This window comes from Oncorhynchus mykiss, chromosome 10 (genome assembly GCF_057628025.1).
Source record: "Oncorhynchus mykiss isolate SJ-2025 chromosome 10, ASM5762802v1, whole genome shotgun sequence".
In the NCBI taxonomy this organism is placed as follows: Eukaryota; Metazoa; Chordata; class Actinopteri; order Salmoniformes; family Salmonidae; genus Oncorhynchus; species Oncorhynchus mykiss.
This window is the reverse complement of record NC_143031.1, coordinates 35,739,371-35,757,962: the sequence shown is the minus strand read 5'-3', so window position 1 is coordinate 35,757,962 and position 18,592 is coordinate 35,739,371. Positions and strand designations below refer to the sequence as shown.

General features: G+C 42.5%; 2 protein-coding genes across 2 annotated transcripts in view; both read right to left on the bottom strand.

Annotated features, from left to right (window-relative positions):
- The window catches only part of rb1 (retinoblastoma 1), a 44,656-nt gene extending 35,335 nt beyond the window's left edge, over window positions 1-9,321 (bottom strand). The window contains 11 exon segments of the mRNA NM_001124256.1: window positions 360-434; window positions 549-658; window positions 1,366-1,443; window positions 4,130-4,275; window positions 4,514-4,624; window positions 4,881-4,930; window positions 5,122-5,160; window positions 5,408-5,542; window positions 7,501-7,604; window positions 7,814-7,934; window positions 9,073-9,321. Coding sequence (NP_001117728.1) covers window positions 360-434; window positions 549-658; window positions 1,366-1,443; window positions 4,130-4,275; window positions 4,514-4,624; window positions 4,881-4,930; window positions 5,122-5,160; window positions 5,408-5,542; window positions 7,501-7,604; window positions 7,814-7,934; window positions 9,073-9,179 — 1,076 coding nt within the window. The 5' untranslated portion in view covers window positions 9,180-9,321.
- A 549-nt stretch (window positions 9,322-9,870) lies between these two features.
- On the bottom strand, window positions 9,871-18,319 carry slc6a7 (solute carrier family 6 member 7). Its single transcript, XM_021618233.3, has 14 exons — window positions 17,451-18,319; window positions 15,174-15,402; window positions 14,482-14,613; window positions 14,123-14,330; window positions 13,627-13,765; window positions 13,351-13,485; window positions 13,079-13,182; window positions 12,866-12,990; window positions 12,498-12,610; window positions 12,253-12,390; window positions 12,087-12,186; window positions 11,800-11,918; window positions 11,116-11,289; window positions 9,871-10,851 (listed from the first exon to the last, which is right to left on the bottom strand). The coding sequence occupies exons 1-14, from the start codon at window positions 17,517-17,519 to the stop codon at window positions 10,657-10,659; spliced, it is 1,980 nt and encodes a 659-aa protein (XP_021473908.1). The 5' UTR covers window positions 17,520-18,319; the 3' UTR covers window positions 9,871-10,656.
- Window positions 18,320-18,592: the final 273 nt, after the last annotated feature.

Below are 18,592 nucleotides of genomic sequence, written 5' to 3'. Positions count from 1 at the left end.
GAACTGACACATATAGATTTACAGACTCAACGCACACCCATACAGGTAATCCCATTTATAAAGAGAAGAGGTGGAAGTAATTAAGAACCCATTTCATATCGCCAGGGTTTTTCTATCAATAGTTTCTGCTTAATACACATGACTTTGAGAAGGCAAAACTACCTATCAAATATCATAGGTAGGTAAGCCTCGTTTGAGCCAGAACAACCCATAGGGCAGGAGCTCCTTGTTCTGTAGTGTGAAGCAGTTGATGTGCAAGTACACCCCAGTGGACAGGACTCTCAAACATCATCGGAGTAGGTATCTGTTGGTCCAGGTGAACACGCTGTTCTAGCCAGTGGAGGTCAGAGGGGGCTCACCTGACAGGCGTCTGTGGGGGGATGAGAACAACATCTTCTGGCATGTTCTTCCTTGGTGTCCTTTCCACGGGCATTCTGAGAGGTGAGGGGACATTATACACTATAAAGTACTAGGTATAGCGAGACTTTCTTTGTCAGAGAAAATACTTCAAAAATTATGTAAACATCATTACTTGTGGTTCTACTTACGGTTCTACTTTGGGAGTGAGAAGGGTCTCGTCATTATCCAAGAACAGCCTACTGTCAAAGTCTCTACTCTTGAAGTAGAGTTCCTCATACTGCTTGCTGAGGTCAGTCGCCTGAAACGTCAACAGGAGGTCAAGACAGGCTCTGACAGGAATTCATTAACATCATGGGTATTCCAGGTAAATTTCACAATTACACAGAAACTGCAGCAGTTTAGTATAAAGGTGTGGCTTTGTGTTGGGGGGGTGGAAAAGACCTCTACCATGACGATTTAGGCAGACTGCCACCATGAATCATAATACCCATGACTGGAGACCATTCGTTATCGAGTCGTTACGACAAACCAACATTACACGTGAAAATGTAGCTACTGTCCTGGCAGAGATCGGATAAACAGCACATTAAACCGCCGCCTTTCTCAACCCTTGTGACTGTTTCCTGGCTAGTGGGGAAATAGTCCTGAATTAAAACAAATCGTTGTCAATTCAAAGTCAATATTAAAACCTATTTCTTCTCCATACCTGCCCCTGTAATTTACTGTCCTGAGATAGCACATCTAATGAAAATCCAGCTGCCAAACATTGCAGTACAAACACATCCTGACAGAACAGCTTTCAGACACGCACACTGCCTGAAAAACACTGGTCTGTTTTGCGATGGCTGTCATATAGTTATGAAATATGGTGGGTCTGCTAGAGATATTACTACTAGCAACTTGCCACTGATTATTGAACAGACACCATTGTTAGTTAACTTATTTTCTATATAACCTGGGTCATAGCAATAAGCTCCAGCATTTAATGTAGTGTGTGGTTCCTACCTGAGGAAGGTCCCGAGTCCCAGAGAGGCTCATGGAGTCCAGGAAAGCAGAGAAACTGGTCTGGTACACGCTCTTCACCTTGAACACAAGTACAACAGACAACCAATGAAACCAATGAGATGACACGCAAACAAACACAGCCCTGTAAATGAACAGGCTGAACCACAAACATTAAGCCATTTTATACACTGTGTACAGAAAGTATTCAGACCCTTTCACTTTCTCTACATTTTGTTAAATTACAGCCTTATTCTAAAATTGATTAAATTGTCGTCGTCCCCCCCCCATCAACACACAATACCCCATAAAGACAATGTTCCCAAATATAAAAAAAACAGAAATATCACATTTACATGAGTATTCAGACCCTTTACACAGTACTTTGTTGAAGTACCTGTGGCAGAGATTACAGCCTCGAGTCTTCTTGGGTATGACACTACAAGCTTGGCACACCTGTATTTGGAGAGTTTCTCCCATTCTTCTCTGCAGATCCTCTCAAGCGTTGTCAGGGTGGATGGGGAGCGTCGCTGCACAGCTATTTTCAGGTCTCTCCAGAGATGTTCGATTGGATTCAAGTCCGTGCTCTGGCTGGGCCACTCAAGGACATTCAGAGACCTGTCCCGAAGCCATTCCTGCGTTGTCTTGGCTGTATGCTTAGGGTCGTTGTCCTGTTGGGAGATGAACCTTCACCACAGTCTGAGGTCCTGAGCACTCTGGAGCAGGTTTTCGTCAAGGATCTCTGTTTTTTTGCTCCATTCATCTTTCCCTAGATCCTGACTAGTCTCCCAGTCCCTGATGCTTAAAAACATCCCCACATCATGATGCTGCCACCACCATGCTTCACCGTAGGGATGGTGTTAAGTTTCATCTAGACGTGACGCATGGCATTCAGGGCAAAGAGTTCAATCTTGGTTTTCATCAGACCAGAGAATTGTGTTCCTCATGGTCTGAGAGTCCACTTTCCAAGTGGGCTGTCATATGCCTTTTACTGAGGAGTGGTTTCCGCCTGGCCACTACCATAAAGGCCTGATTGGTGGAGTGCTGCAGAGATGGAAGAACCTTCCAGAAAGACAACTATCTCCACAAAGGAACTCTGTCAGAGTGACCATCGGGGTTCTTGGTCACCTCCCTTACCAAGGCCCTTCTCTCCCGATTGCTCAGTTTGGCCGGGTGGCCAGCTCCATGAATAGTCTTGGGGGTTCCAAACTCCTTCAATTTAAGAACGGAGGAGGCCACTGTGTTCTTCGGGAACTTCAATGCTGCAGAAATATTTTGGTATCCTTCCCAAGATCTGTGCCTCGACACAATCCTGTCTCGGAGCTCTATGGACAACTCCGTCGACCTCGCGGCTTGGTTTTTGATCTGACATCCATTGTCAACTGTGGGACCTTATATAGACCAGTGTGTGCCTTTCCAAACCATGTCCAATCAATTGTATTTACCACAGGTGGACTCTAATCAAGTTGTAGAAACAAGCCTCCCGGGTGGCGCAGTGGTTAAGGGCACTGTACTGCAGCGCCAGCTGTGCCACCAGAGACTCTGGGTTTGCACCCAGGTTCTGTCGTAACCGGTCGCGACCAGGAGATCCGTGGGGCGACGCACAATTGCCCTAGCGTCGTCCGGGTTAGGGAGGGTTTGGTTGGTAGGGATGTCCTTGTCTCATCGTGCACCAGCGACTCCTGTGGCAGGCCGGGCGCAGTGCGTGCTAACCAAGGTTGCCAGGTGCACGGTGTTTCCTCCGACACATTGGTGCGGCTGGCTTCCGGGTTGGATGCGCGCTGTGTTAAGAAGCAGTGCGACTTGGTTGGGTTGTGTATCGGAGGACGCATGACTTTCAACCTTCGTCTCTCCCGAGCCCGTACGGGAATTGTAGTGATGAGACAAGATAGTAGCTACTAACAATTGGATACTACGAAATTGGGGAGAAAAAGGGGTGTAGTAAAAAAAAAAGTTGTAGAAACATCTCAAGGATGAGCAATGGAAACATGGAATACTCATGTAAATAAAGTATTTCAGTTTTGTTATTAATTTACAAGATTTCTAAAAAGCTGTTTTGTCTGTAGATTGGATTACATAATTTTTCCTCGTTTTAGAATAAGTCTAACGTAACAAAATGTATAAAAAGTGAAGGGGTCTGAATACATTCCAAAAGCACTGTATTCTTCACATAGCTCATTCTAATACATCTACTACTGTACATATCATTCTTCGTATATCTTTCTGCTGTATATAAGCATGGATTACTGATACAGTTTTGTTTGGGTTAACTAAATTCACCCTGACATTCGTGATTTCGTGGTTCTATTTTTGATTATTATTATTTTCTTACTTGTCTGACTGCATAAATAAATGACAGATCGCTTGCATGTCGTTATCCCAAATTTGATGATTTTAAAGAGACCGTGCACAATTTTCAACATTCACCTCAATAGGAAAATAGTGTTTTTACACAATTTAGAAACCTAATATTCCACATGTGACTGTCATTTCGATGACAGGTATTCATATCAACATTTTAGCTTTTATTTAAAGAAAAAAAAAGTATTTGATGTTACATATTAGTGTACCACTTATATTGGGCCTCAATGAATTATATCTCAAGCAATGTAAAAAATATTTTAAGTTGGGAGCACCAGTACTACCAATGATTTTTTATTTAGAACACTAAAGGGGTAGTGAATTTTGACGACTGGGCGACTGGGATCTAAAGCTACAACAAGCTTGACAAGCCATAAGTGTAAAGGAGTGAAAACGTTGTGTGAACCTCTTCCACGCTGCAGTCGTTCTCTTTGCAGAGGGTCTCCAGGAGCTGCACATCCACCTCTGGCGGGGCTTGACGGGGTTTGGCTTTGCTCTGATTGCGACGGGAGGTTCTTGTTGGGGGGCTTTGGGCTGTGCTGATGACCGATTCTGAGGGCAGGGGTAAAAGGTTAGATTTTATAACCATTCATCTACAGAACGTATCAGACCTGTGGTAATAGAACACACTGAACGTATGTGTTATGTTAAAAAGGTAACTTTCCCGTTTTTAGTTGAGTAATGAGAGTGATAATATATTCATAGGGGCAGTTGACCAATGCAAATGGAAGAGCATGTCTATCCCAGGGCCCGAGGCTTGCAGTAGTAGAGGGAAAGGAGTCTGTCTTACGGTAAAGTGGTTGCAGAAGGCTGGGCGGGCAACGCCTGATGAAGAACTCCAGAACACACACCATCAGATGGAAGGATATGACCAGGTCATCCTCCATCTGCAGAGCCCTTCCTGCAGACAGACACAACGCACATCAGGAGCAGTATCATAATACCGGCTAGTCTTAACAGCGTCATGGGAGAAACAGACCGATGGCCAGAAACCTGCTGTTTATCTCGCCAGAACTCTTGAGTAGACATGGAGAGGGAAAACATAACGAGTGGAAGATGGAAACCATCTCAGAGCCCTACATCTACAAACGTGTATGTTGTTCTTCGCCTTGGAAAAAAACATTTACAACGTTAGTGATCAACAAGTGCTGACCCACCCTTAGCCAAAAGGAACATTGTCCAGCAGCTCCGCAGTATTTCTTTCCCCCTGGAACAGAGAGCATTATTGACATTACACAACATGTTGGGAGCAAACTCCCCATTATCAACATTGACCCTCATTTACTATTGGATAACCAGGACTGAGTGAAGACACGGTTTAAAAGATAGCAATGATCAGCATTGTGGCAGGGATTATCATTCAAATGAGTGGTATTCCTGTACTTTTTATTCACTTACTTTGCTTCTGAGTCTTCTGCATAGATTTTGCTGCATGTCCTGAAGCAAGATAAGTGGTGATAAATATTGCATTTCAAAACCGTTTTGTGAACATAATTACATTACTAAACAGCTCAAGTTCAGGTTGTGTACTCTGAAGTTTGCATTTTTGTGAAAATCTAAAGTTGGATAACAATAAAAGCTGTCAAAAGGGTCCAGAGAAACTACACTGCCATCTAGAGGTACAGCACAGTTAGATATCAAAACTAGGCATTAGGAAACATGACGTTACGATATTCCCACGCACTTCTCAAACCTCTGGTAGAGTGCCCGTGACACGTCATACTTCTTCTCCAGGCGTGTCACTGCGGAGTTCACCTTGGTGCTGATGGTGTCCAGGTTCACATCCATCTTCTTCAGCAGGCCCAGGAACTGCTTCACGCTGCACACAAGAGGACACACGAAACTGCTAGAACTGCATCTAATTGTAAACAAGAATTGGAATGTGTTCACTTGGCCGAACACCAGTTATGTTTGCGTTAAGGCCTGAACTTTCAACAGAGACTTCGGCTGATATATGCATTCCTCATTATAACAGAGGCAGGCACATGCACAGATAGGGCTCTACTGGAGCAGAGCACATGCCCTTTTGCCCTTCCAGTCTCTAAAGTTACCTTTTGGGTGGTAGTACAATCCCCCCCCCAAAAGAAAATGTGTTGTTGGTGTCGTAACCCACTGCCTGCAAGTCATTGTGATGCCGTCAAGTTCGCCGTCCCCCACCTTGTCCGTTGGTTTGTCCTGTACGGAGCTCGCACGAACGGTTATACCCGGTTACCAGCCTGTCTCCCGGTATCCAAACATGCATGGCTTGAGAGATGCAGTCACCAGGCAAGTCCCTGTAGTTAGCTAGCTAGTTTAAATTTCCACAGTACTGCCACAGCAGCATAACATTGAATTAACGCTTGATATACTTAATTTAGCCTACATCATCAATATCCATCCAGTTTGTCTAATGCACACAGCATAAAGAGGCAGAAAAACAGAAGAGCGGCTGCATCAACGACTCCCCGACCAAACTCCACGGTTCGTGGGAAACGAGCAGGAATAGGCTATTGTAGGCTAAAGTTCAAGCTGTCTTTCAATGGCGCAACTGCTGTCGGCATCGAAAGATTATCCAATTTGAATAAAAGTTCTGAGGTAATGACAACAGCAGCGAAGCCTTCGGGCAATACAGATTTACATTATTGATATAGCTACAAAGTGCATTGATGTGAATCACACTGCTGTTCTCTCATTTAGCTATTTGCCCCTTACAGATTGTAGTTATGGATGGCTGTTCACAAATGTATGTGTACTTTAACCCAATAATAGTTGAATTGAAGAAGTTTAAGCTGCCTATCAATCCTTGTTTTTGCGACCAGGACAGCCAGTGAAAAATGCACTCTTGTACCACCTGCATAGTGCGGATCCCAGCCAATAGAATAAAAGTTTGAGGAAGTTTTATTTTTATTCTCAATACTGTCAAGAACCGGCTTAATTTAAGAAGACCATGAGTGGGGCTTTTATTTATTACCTAATTCATGCAACAACAAAAAAAGTCCATAGGCCTAACAGACATATGCTCAAACTCACACGTTGATTATTTAAATATCACCAACAAAAACATAATCAATAGACCTATAGCAAATGCGGCATATGGCATACATATTTCACATGCAAATATCACTTTTTGGTAGTGCTCAAAGCATACCATTCCGAAATCAGCATTTATTTTCCAACTCAAAGCAATGAGTCCAATCAGTTGTTCATGACAACAAAATCAAGAACAGAGCACGCTAACAAGTCCTTAGTTTTTGGGTTATGCTCAGGTAAAACAGTTCGGCTAATCTATATTTCCATGTCCTATTATTGAAGATCAAGGGGTATTAAATGAATTGTAATGACAGTAAATGTGACAGATGTTGGGTAATAATGTAAAGACAGCCTAACTGTATTATTATCTGTTGTAGAAAGAAATGGGTTAGAAGAAGCCTACATAACCAACCCATAAATTAAAATGGAACATCCAATGATGGCCATCTATGTAAACTTTAATATTGATTTATCCTGCAATATATGTTCAATTGGTAATATTAATTTTTGTCTTCTTCTAATGCCTCTTAAGGGGAAAGTCATCTGAAAGTAATTAGATTGTTACTGAGTTTGAGTAACCCAAGTTGTTACTGATTACAATTTTGGACAGGTAACTAGTAAATTTAACGGATTACATTTAGAAAGTAATCACCCCAACCCGGCCAGTGAGTAAGCGACTCAAAAGAGTGTTGCCAGGGGAAAACATCAACTGATCTGGGAACTGGTACTGACAAAGGCCCTACTGGAACGCCTGAATCTAGTACTTACTTCAGATCCACTGCCTTCAGGATTTGAGTAAAGGTAAAACTTGCAACTTCCAAGTCTATCACAGCCACAAACAGACAAGCAGCCCAAAGCCTTTTTTGAGTGTCCTGTGTCGAGAGAGAGAGAGAAGAAAAACAATGTATCGTCAGTCTGTGTGAATAGCCTTGAATATAGTTTATTTCAGAGACAGAGAGTTATGGTTCAGTTGTTTATTCACTATAAGCTTTCCATCATCAGAGCAGACAGAAAGGGTATCAGTAGGTAAAACACATTGTATAGTCTACTAGTAACTTGGAGACAATGGGTGAATACATACAAGCACTTTGTCCACTGAGGCCTGAACTGCCTTCCATATTGTCCAAGCACGATCACACACAGCATCTATCACCTGGAGACTCTGACACAGAGTCATAAAGTCCGCATCCTTCTCTTGGTGCCTGATGATTCAAAAAAAGAAAAAAAAAGTCAGACACATTTAGATCAACCATACTTAGTTTGGACATGGTGCACTCAGAATAGTAACAAATTCACTTTTGACAGTCATGATTTTGTGAGGGGGGCAATAAGTACATGTAGTTGTTGATGTAGAATTAGTGTGTTTTGTCATTGTCTTGCCATATCCATTTTTGTACTTATGAATGATATATACCCATTGATTCTTAAATAATATAACGTATAAATGCCTCATGAGCATAGTTCAATTGTTGCACCCCATCAGAACCCCAAATATAAGCTTGTTTTACTCCAATGTTTATAAATAACGTAAATGTAAACAAACGATATCGCCTCAAAACATGCTTAAAACTATACTATTGATATCATGGATGTTCAGTCCTTGCATCCATAGATGTTTATGAATATGATAGCAGATATATTTTCTGGCGCATCCCTCATCTTTTTACCAAAACAGAGGCAAGGGGTTCCCCTTTGTTATGGTTTCAACTACGTACTCTAGCTTTAACACCATCAACACTCAATGGTAGGCCTTGTAGTTCAGACCCAAATGTTGCGGTGTCCATTCTTACTAACGTTGAACACGATTTCTGAAGTGGGAAATAATATTTATGAACCGTGATCAGGGGCTCTATGGAAGTTGTGTTCCCATTAGTGAAAGTGATGACTGTCGTGAGATGGCTATAGTAGCTAAGTTAGTCATTTGGCAAGATGCTTAGTTAGCTAGTAGCTAGCTACTGAAACAAATTTGTTTTAGAATCTAGCTATCTAGCCACCTAAAATAGCCAAATAGCTGGAAAATAACAGCTTGATGTTACTAAACTTAAAAAGTAAACTTGTAACAAATAAGACAATGGGCATGTCACATATTCCCAAATAATAATTAGCTAGCTACTGATTGATAACTAGTTAGCATGTTTTCCCAGCTGTTCGTCTTGACTTGTTTTCGTAGGGGGGGGGGTGTTGTTGGTAACGTTACGTTAGCTAGCTAGCTATCAAATAGTTAGCAAACGATCGTTTTACGGAAAGAAAATAACGTTACATTGTAGTCAGTAACATAACCGGGTACGTTCTATGTTAACAATTATCTTGTTAAATACGATGGATGGACGGGCTGCTTACTTTTCAATTGATAAATCTGGATTCTCCTTGTCCGGGGAGGCGTTTTTTATGCTGGGCTTCATTTCCTTGTTCTGTGCTGCTCCAGAGTTGCGTTTTTTGGGAGGCATCTTTGTGGGTTATCAGATTATTAAAGCTAAATTATCAAATGGATCTGTTTTCTATTGTATGGCCTTTTTAATAGTTTACTTCGTTTATATCCCAATTTGGTCCCGTACAAACCCCGGTGTTACTTGTCAGCTTCCTGAAATCCTACTACGGATTCAGGTCTTCGATTCTCAGAAGAAAGAAACCGCGGGAAAATGTCGCATACGTGACATCCGCCAGACGTCATCTCCGCGCCAATGTGACATTCGTCTTTGGCGCCATCTGTGTGTAGGTCCAAATGTAAAACCACCAGAGCAATTTATACATTGTGCCATGTATTGGGGCAAAATAAATGTCTTAGTAAAAACTACACAAAAAAATAATGTTCAAGAAACCCCAAACATGTGCTGCTCCAATGTTGTGTTGCTGCCATGCTCTTTATGTAGTGTTGTGGTGTCTCTCGTCATGATGTGTGTTCTGTCCTATATTTTAAATGTTTTACCCCAGCCCCCTCCCTGCAGGAGGCCTTTTGGTAGGCAATCTTTGTAAATAAGAATTTGTTCTTATCTGACTTGCCTAGTTAAATAAAGGTTCAAATAAAATAAATCTCTGTAGTCAAAGTTTCACCTAGCTATACAGTCAATAAAGAACTGCCCTCTGTACACCCACCACCAGCACTAAAACATGACAAAACAGATGTACAGTAGCCTAATATTAAAATGATATATGTTTTATTTCTTTGCACAGCTAGTCCTCTGGTGAGCAACAGATCAGAATAGAGATGAGATTAAGACCACACACAGTGATTCTCGTCCTATAGCACGTCTCTTTGTTAGCGGACACTGAAACAGCCCTGCACCGCTACATTTGTCCTCTCATGAAGAAAAACATGGGGTGTAATCATTAGACCAAAACATTTGGCAACAGAAACAATTTATTTCAAATGAAAAATGTAGCCTAACAGTTAATAGCATTGGGCCAGTAACTGAAAGGTCACTGGTTTGAATCCCTGAGCTGACAAGGTAAAAAAATCTGTTGATGTGCCCTTGAGCAAGGCTGTAAATCGCTCAGGATAAGAGTGTAGACTAAAATGTTTTGCAGTAAAAACGAGTTTCTATTGGAGCAATTCCGGTAGGTCCCTCCCCGTTTCATTCTGTTAAGTTCTTAGTGAATATACCCATGGTCTCTGTGTATGCATGCTGCAGCCATGGCCTTTAGACTATATACACACTAACACAATTGCAAATAGACAATGCAAAATGTATTTTTAAAGCATAAATAAAACCACCAATTCACATTGTCCTGAAGGACAATCCGATACATTTTCTAAGTAGTCTTTGTTTTAAAAATGATCTTTAAAGTGTCAGTATAGCAAATGGCAAAATGGTATCCTTCTGGCTGGCAGGGTATGATGCCTGGACAGTGACATCCTTACTTTGTCTCTTCATACAAAGTTCTGCAGGTGATGATATACTCTTCAGCTCCACCAGTGAGGAAGGGTCATGCCTCTGTCCCATTTTCCCAGGCTATAGCTGTGAAATCCACCTCGGTAAGGTTGACAGTGTCTCTGTCTGTCAGGTTTACCGTGAACGGTGCCTCCATCCTCTCCGGCTCTACTCGTTCCTCTCCTCCTCCACTGTTGTTCAAGTTGTTCCCCCTCCAGGAATTTAGAGGTCGAATGGATTTCTTAAAACGCTGAATGGAGAGAGAAAGATTAATAAAGAGATTTTTAAACTGAATGGCATGTGACTGTTTATTTTCATTACTGATGTAACCCTTAAATTATTTGCACACTGGCATCCTTTTAACCTATCAAGTGTTTAATGTGTTCTTAGTGTGGCTTCAGTATTCAAGTCATTTCAATACAGATTTATTTGTCACCATAGGACAATTCGTATAGCCATGTAACATGGCTTGTGTAATGACAGACAAGGGGAAAATGGGGCGGACGTTACTGACGTTTTTCAGTGTCCCCGACTCCTTGCTGATGGCCACGATGGCCCAAATGGGGATCTGCAGACAGCAGGTGGCGCCCATGCACACGCCCAGTGCCTTGCCCCAGCGAGGATACACATAGGCACCATACTGCAGCGGGGTGTTGTACATCTCAATGAAGATATAGGTCAGAATGATCTGGATGCACAGGAACACAGAAACAGAGGGGCATGTGAAACAAAGGCAACTACACTAAGAAAGTTTAACAGCAACCATGGAATCAAAGCAGTGATCAAAAACTCACAGTAGCTTTGGAGAGATAGACCAACACCCAGACAGACGCAGCAGAGTGCGGCTGAGCATGCACAGACTCTTAAACAGACGTCTGTATGATAATCCAGGCAGAGCCTCTATGGTATGATCCATTCTCTCTTTCTGGCTCAGGACACTTGGTTAGTTCACTCATTTATGTTTCTATTCAACAGCTACTACATATGTTTTTTTTATTCAAATACACATATCAGACAGACTGTGCATACATGAGGGGTGATTGAAAATAAACCCATAGAGAACACAGCCGGGGGAAAAGGGGATAGAATGTCAGTCTCTTTAAATTATTCACCACTGTCAGGGTGCAACAAAGGGTGGATTTTAGACAGAGGGATGCTTTTTCAGAGACATAATGTAAAGGTAGAGGGTCTGACTCACCAGTAGGAGAAATGGGGTGCAGAATACCCAGCATGCTTTGAAGTAGAGCAGCACTTTGCTGCACCAGGGAGGACAGCGACAGATCATGTCAATGATGTCCTGGCAAAACTGGTTCACTCCTGTGAATGTTACGGTATGCAGACACACATGCATGCTGATTAGTCAGAGTATCTGAAGACACTATTGACATACAGTAAGTGTGTGGCATGTCTGAATAGTGGTTAGTATGTTTAGTTAGTATGTGGAATGTAGCATGCAGGGTATGGAGCTGGAGTTGCATGGTGTACCATAGAAGAAGGAGATGCCAATGCACATGAAGAGGGTGATGATGATGAGGCCGAAGCTAGTGGCGAAGGAGTCGATGAGGGTGAACCAATAAATCCCTCCCTATGGAGAGACAGACATCAGTACACACACACACACACACACACAAATACTTCAATACAAACTCACATCAGTGATCAACAGCAGTCCCATTAGATAGAAGCCGAAACACAGCAGTCCCAGGAACAGAGACTTCTGCTTCATGTTAGCTCTGAGCTGTGGGAACTCATCCAGCACGGCCGTGGTGATGCCCTCCATGTTACCAAACTACAGAGTGAAAACAGGGCCAGAAGACAGGGAGCGGGATGTTAGATGTATATGTTTTGTTAGTTCAAAGAGATAGGGGTTCAATACAGAACAAGGCTGTGGTTTACCAGAGTGTCGACCCCCAGCATGAAAAGCATGAGGAAGAAGAGGATGGACCAGAACACTGATCCTGGCAGTAAAGCAAGGGCTTCTGGGTACGCCACAAACGCCAAACCAGGACCTGGAGCCAGAACAATAATGAGCTTATTTTTGCCATAAAAATAGCTTTTTAATGCCATGATAATAACTGGGTATATTGTTATAACCATGTCATAACCGTAACAGAAATGTGATTCTACATCTGCATTGCTTGCTGTTTTAGGCTGGGTTTCTGTATAGCACTTTATGACATCGGCTGATGTAAAAACGGCTTTATAAATACATTTGATTGATTGCTTGTTAATACAAGTGGAGTGACTGGCTCATCGAGAGCTACCTGTATCTGCCACCTCGCCAACAGGCACTCCCTTCCTCCAGGCCATGTGACCCAGGATTGAGAATATGGCGAAGCCCGCAAAGAAGCTGGTGCTGCAGTTCCCTATGGTGATGACCAGACAGTCCCTGAAAGCAACACAATGTTTGATATACTCAATTTCCCAGCATGCCTGTAGCCTCAGAGAGAACAGTAGTAGAGTAGAGTACAACTGACCTGATGACATTGTTGTCAAACTTATTGTAGGAGGCCATGGAGAGCAGCCCCCCAACACCAATCCCCAACGAGTAGAAGACCTGTGAGGCAGCATCGTTCCATACCTACAAGGTGAACGGTGACAGTTAAGACATGCTGTCTACTTTGTTGGCCAGCACCAAGAGCCTTGACACTCATCATTACAGGTAGACAAATACACACAAAAAACAAACTAACTTGACTTTACTCTAGAGATTCTACCAGCCTGTCTCCACTAGGGGGATGTAGTTTACCTGTGCACTGGCCAGCCGGCCCCAGTCAGGGGTGAGGTAGAAGGCCACACCCTGAAGTGACCCCTCCAGTGTAGCACCCCTGATGATCAAAACGATCAGCACGAAGTACGGGAACGTCGCAGTCACATAAACCACCTACAAAGTTAAAGTAACAGCTCTTAAGTACATAGCAACACCAAGCGCAAGGATGTTTGTTTTGAGGGCATGTTTGCGTAACATGAGTATGTCTGTGTTTAAAGGTGTGTGTGTATTCTGATGACGTGTGTGTTATATCACCTTGCCAGAGCTGCGGATGCCCTTGAGCATGCAGAAGAAGATGATGACCCAGGCAGCTAGGAGGCAGAGAGCCAGGGGCCACCTGACAGGACCAGGGTCATGGAGGCCCTTACTGTTCACCACACCCAGAACACGCTCACTGGAACACAACACACAGAGCAAACACACACAGAGTATTCAGACCTCTAGCCAGAACTAGTTGGATAGACCCAGCTAACAGAGACATTTTTAACAGGAGATTGATGTTACATCATATAGTAAAGTCAGCTCATCTCCTTAACGACATGAACACATACAGCACAGTGTACACACAGCACAGACTTTTTGAAGGAGAACATTTCAGGCATTTCATGGTCGTCAATATTTCAATACAGTTGAGGGCCAGCATGACGCTAATTCCCCCACGATAAACCAATCCTAATCTGAATTCAATCATGCAAAAGACATTCAATCATTTTTTGCGAAAAACACTCTACAGTGATGGAAGAGCCCTTACTTCCAGAAGACCTCTGAGGGGCTGAGGGCTCTGCCAGAGGAGCTGTTCAGTGTGGCGTTCCCACAGAGGTAAGCATTGGCTGGGGCATCACAGGACCAGGGCAGGGGGCTCTGGAAAGAGCTGCCCAGGTAGTAGAAGGTCCAGGCTATGATCACGTTGTAGTAGAGGCACACCAGCATAGACACACAAAGCATCCCAATGCCAATGCCTATAAAGAGACACACAGGCAGATTGATGTGTGTAGTCCAGATGAGGGAGCTTTCGATGTTGGCGAACATAAGATTGAGGCTAATCAGTGTTGGTGGACAATTACGGAGTGTTGAGAGGACAATGGAGGCATGGGGGTCGTGGAGGTTTACCTTTGAGGAGGGGACAGCACTTCCACACTGTGATTGGTCCAGCAGCTCCATACTGGCCTAGACTTAGCTCCATGAGAAAGAGGGGGACACCGGTGAAGAAGAGCATGATGAAGTAGGGGATGAGGAACACACCTGCGGACAGAGGAGGCCACAAGTCAAACAGGAAATGGGATGATACAAGAGGCGACATCCCTCATTAATTTGATTGTTATAACACTGAGCTGCTAGTTACACGGAAACATGGCATGTACGGGTATGTCCTACAAATAGCACTATGGCTATATAATCACTTACTACATCTGGAAAGCTGCCAGCCAGCAGAGGGTTTTTCTATCCCTCAACTATTGAAGTCTCAGCAAGTGCTAGCTTCACACAGGGAGCTGAAGTTTGTTTACTATAGTTTTGAATGAACCATTCAGTAGACTGTCTTAAGGTGTGTTTTTCTGTGCACAGGTGTGTGTTGGCTTTCTAGCACCACTGGCTGCCTGTGATTGCGTGGCTTTGGTTTCCACTCTCAGATGAACTCTCCAGCACAATCCACAGAGAGGAGAGGTCAGTGCAGACCGGAAGGCCAAGGTAACATAATACACATCCATTTCAATACAATAATACAGCTTCATTCATACTTAGAGTCTGAGGGGCAGTGTGAAGTGTATGAGGGCTAAAAGCCAGCTTGGCTGTGGGTTACTCACCTCCTCCATTGCGGTAGCAGAGGTAGGGAAACCTCCACACATTCCCCAGTCCCACACAGTAGCCGATACAGGAGAGCAGAAACTCATACTTCCCACCCCACTGCTCTCTTGGGAGAATAAGTGGGTCTGGTGGGGGTGCAGGGGACGGGGGGCGGGACTCAAACTGTGGCTGGGATGAGGGATTGGTGACATCATGAGCTAAATTAAACCCATTCAGCTGTGCTGGACTCTAGAACAGATAGAACACATTCAAAACTGTCAGACAGATCCTCTATCAGAATAACCTATAACGATGTCATGCCTTAATGTTGAAAAGTTGGATTCCATGTCACAAGTAAAGTACCCCCCCTCTATTTTAACTTGTATGAGACACTGGGACTGCACATTGTTTAAGGTGAACACAGTCAGTGACAATGGTAGGCATAGCTATAGAGTCCAGGTTTACAGATATGGGTGTGGTTCACACATCAGGAAATATGACATTGTCATGCAGTCTTTGTAAACCATTGCGTGTGACCTCTAGAGCTGTGTCACTGTTGTGCCTTCCAGTGCAACTGATGCAAGCACTCATTCTGCTTCCTCCCCAGCAAGGCAAAGAATTTAACTCACAACAAAATAGGAACTATTGCCTCTATTTATGCGTGTGTGTTGTCAGTGGACCAGTCGGCTAAACAGACAGAAAATAGAAGAACTAAGGACACCAAGAGGATGGAGGTCAGGTGAAAATGGCAGTTCAGTTTTGAGAACTGCCATTCATTTGATTTAGGCCACTACCATCCGCCTGCCTCATCATCATGACACATTGTAAGTCATAAAAGGAGTAGAAAGAGTAGCCTACAGGTAGTTGTTACACAATGGGCTACAATAGGTTATGCAAAACAAACAATAAAATGAGATCAATGTGATGGATTGATGATAAGTCTGTATCAACTGAAATGTTGATTGTCTTAACTTTGATTATGTCTCTGAAATAAACATTGAGAGGTTTACCCAAGGTAGTTGTATATTGGATATTTGAACCAAGCATGCCATCACTCTGAAGATGGTATATTCTGAACGCACCATGACAATGACAATTATATATAGAATTGTCATTGTCATGGCGCACTTTGTGTAAGAGCTATTGAAGATTGAATCCCCTACCCTTCAAAAACAAAATCAGAATTTCCAAAAACCAAAAGCCATGGATTTTTAATCCATCCTCCCCCCGATTCAGAATATATCATTTTCATAGTCATGGCACGTTTTGTGTAAGAGCTATTACAGATTTTTTTTAAAAGCTGTGGGTTTTGTCCATCCTTCCCTGATTCAGAATATACCATCTTCATAGTTATGGCATGCTTGGTTCAAATATCCAGTATAAAACTACCTTGGGTATAAACCTCTCAATGTTTTTTTTTACTGACAAGTCTGGTGTTTCTATGTCAAACAGTTGTGTTATATTTAGTGATGCAATATTACTTTTTATATACAATGCAACTCAAAATTGAACACATTTAACATATTTTTTTAGGCCCATAACCATGTGTGAGGTGTATACTTTTGTTTCAAAGTAGATTTGTTTAAGACTACTAAGAATCACTGTGTGGCCCTGGTTTAGCCCACTGCAGTAAAATGTTAAATAGCAGGTTGGTGAGATGGAGGAGGCAGGTGATCAAAATTAAAATGTTTAAAAACAAAAGCTGTAGATTTTTGTAGATCCTCCACCGATGCAGAATATATCCTTTTCATAGTCACGGCATGCTTTGTGTTAGTGTTATTAAAGATTGAAAGCCTCCCCCCAAAAATAAAATGTCATTTGAACAAAAATAGCTGTGAATCTTTGTCCATCCTGTTCCGATTCAGAATATATCATTTTCATTATCATGGAACGTGTTGTGTAAGAGATATTAAAGATTAAAAGCCCCACATTTCAACAACAATAAGAGCTGTGAATTTTTATCCATCCACTCCTGATTCAGGATACATCATCTTCATTGTCATGGTATGCTTGGTTCAATAGCTATCGGGTAGAGAAAACCGAATATCCAGTACAAAACTAATTTTACTGAGGTAGAAAATGGTGACCTATAGGCACTTTCCACTACATCGGATGTCAGAGGAATGAGGACATACGGGTTAGATTACTTTATAGAACTACAAATACAAATAACGATGGTTCCATTCGTTTTCCATAAATTCCAAAACAATCCAATATTCACAAAGAGGTGAAATTAGACCTTTTAACGACGTTTAAAAAGTTTATGTTAACTAACAACAGGTTGTTTCCTTGCTTACCCCTTGTTGATGTGTTGATTTTTTCTCTGTAATGTTCCCAGGTGCCGTTTTTGTCTGCTCGCTCGGCATTTTCCCGGGGAGAGATTCACTTGGTTTCTTTGGATGTTCGATACATTGTTCAGATTAAAGTTAATGGTAATATATTCGTGCTTTGACGGAAATGTTCGTCAGTGATGATTGAAATCGGCACTTTTGGTAATGACCGGGAAATTACAGTAGAGCGCAGGTGCAGTCACTGAGGGGATTCGATTAATATGGCCCGGGCGCCCGTTATCGTGTTTTACACCGGGTGAAGCTTGATTGCATTCGTGAGCCCGTTCAAAGCCCACAGCGAAATTGGCCCAAAACAAAAGTGACATAATTAAGCACGTGGAGTAACGAGTAGGATTCTGTATTTTCAGATGTAAAAGTGATTGCTTTTGATAAAAACGATTTATCCGCCTTCCCAGTTAAAATTTGTTTGACAATTCAAACATATATTTTATGGAAAAGAGATGTATGTTTCTGGATGATGCACCATGCTGCCTTGTTGACAACATGATGGAGCTGCGCAGATTACTGTTCATTTGAGAAGGTCGCTCCTGTCTCACTGCTTTTGCCCGGAAACGTCATCGGCCATAGACGGGTGCACCGCAGCTCAGCATAATCGAATCTGCCCATTGAACAAAAGGGGGAAACACACCCTCTTTTTAAAACACCTTTACTGAGCCACACCCTTTCTACAACTGCACCCCTTCACTAAATGTTTTGCCTACTGTATCTGTCTGTCGCAATCTATTTTCATCAGGTTATTGAGCAGCTACAGCACGTCTAATCAAACCCTGCTTCTTCAAAGACGGTCTTTTTTCTATTCTGAGAAAGCGTTGCTCAGAGCACCAGTAGAGGAAACCAACTGCAACAGCAGGAAATTGCAGCCGTTGCTTTTTCTATGAAATGAGAAACCACATATTAAGCTCCCCTGTTTTGTTGCATGGCCAAGAAGATGGAATTGTGTATGTAACATGTAATAAGATATCTAAAAAAAAAAAAAATCAAACAGCAGACCGTATGAACAAATTGGCTAAACGAGGAAAAAATAGGTAATGCCTTAATTTGTATGGCATCTTGGCTTGCGATGGTCCATGGCCATATATTTAAATCAA

Bases quoted from the DNA above. Each gene is read 5' to 3' on its own strand.
- slc6a7 (XM_021618233.3), bottom strand. From the start codon at position 17,519: ATGCCGAGCGAGCAGACAAAAACGGCACCTGGGAACATTACAGAGAAA. The intron at 15,403-17,450 runs GTAAGCAAGGAA...TATCTGTTCTAG, and splicing joins AATCAACACATCAACAAGGG to AGTCCAGCACAGCTGAATGG. The intron at 12,991-13,078 runs GTCAGTTGTACT...TGTTGCTTTCAG, and splicing joins TTTGACAACAATGTCATCAG to GGACTGTCTGGTCATCACCA.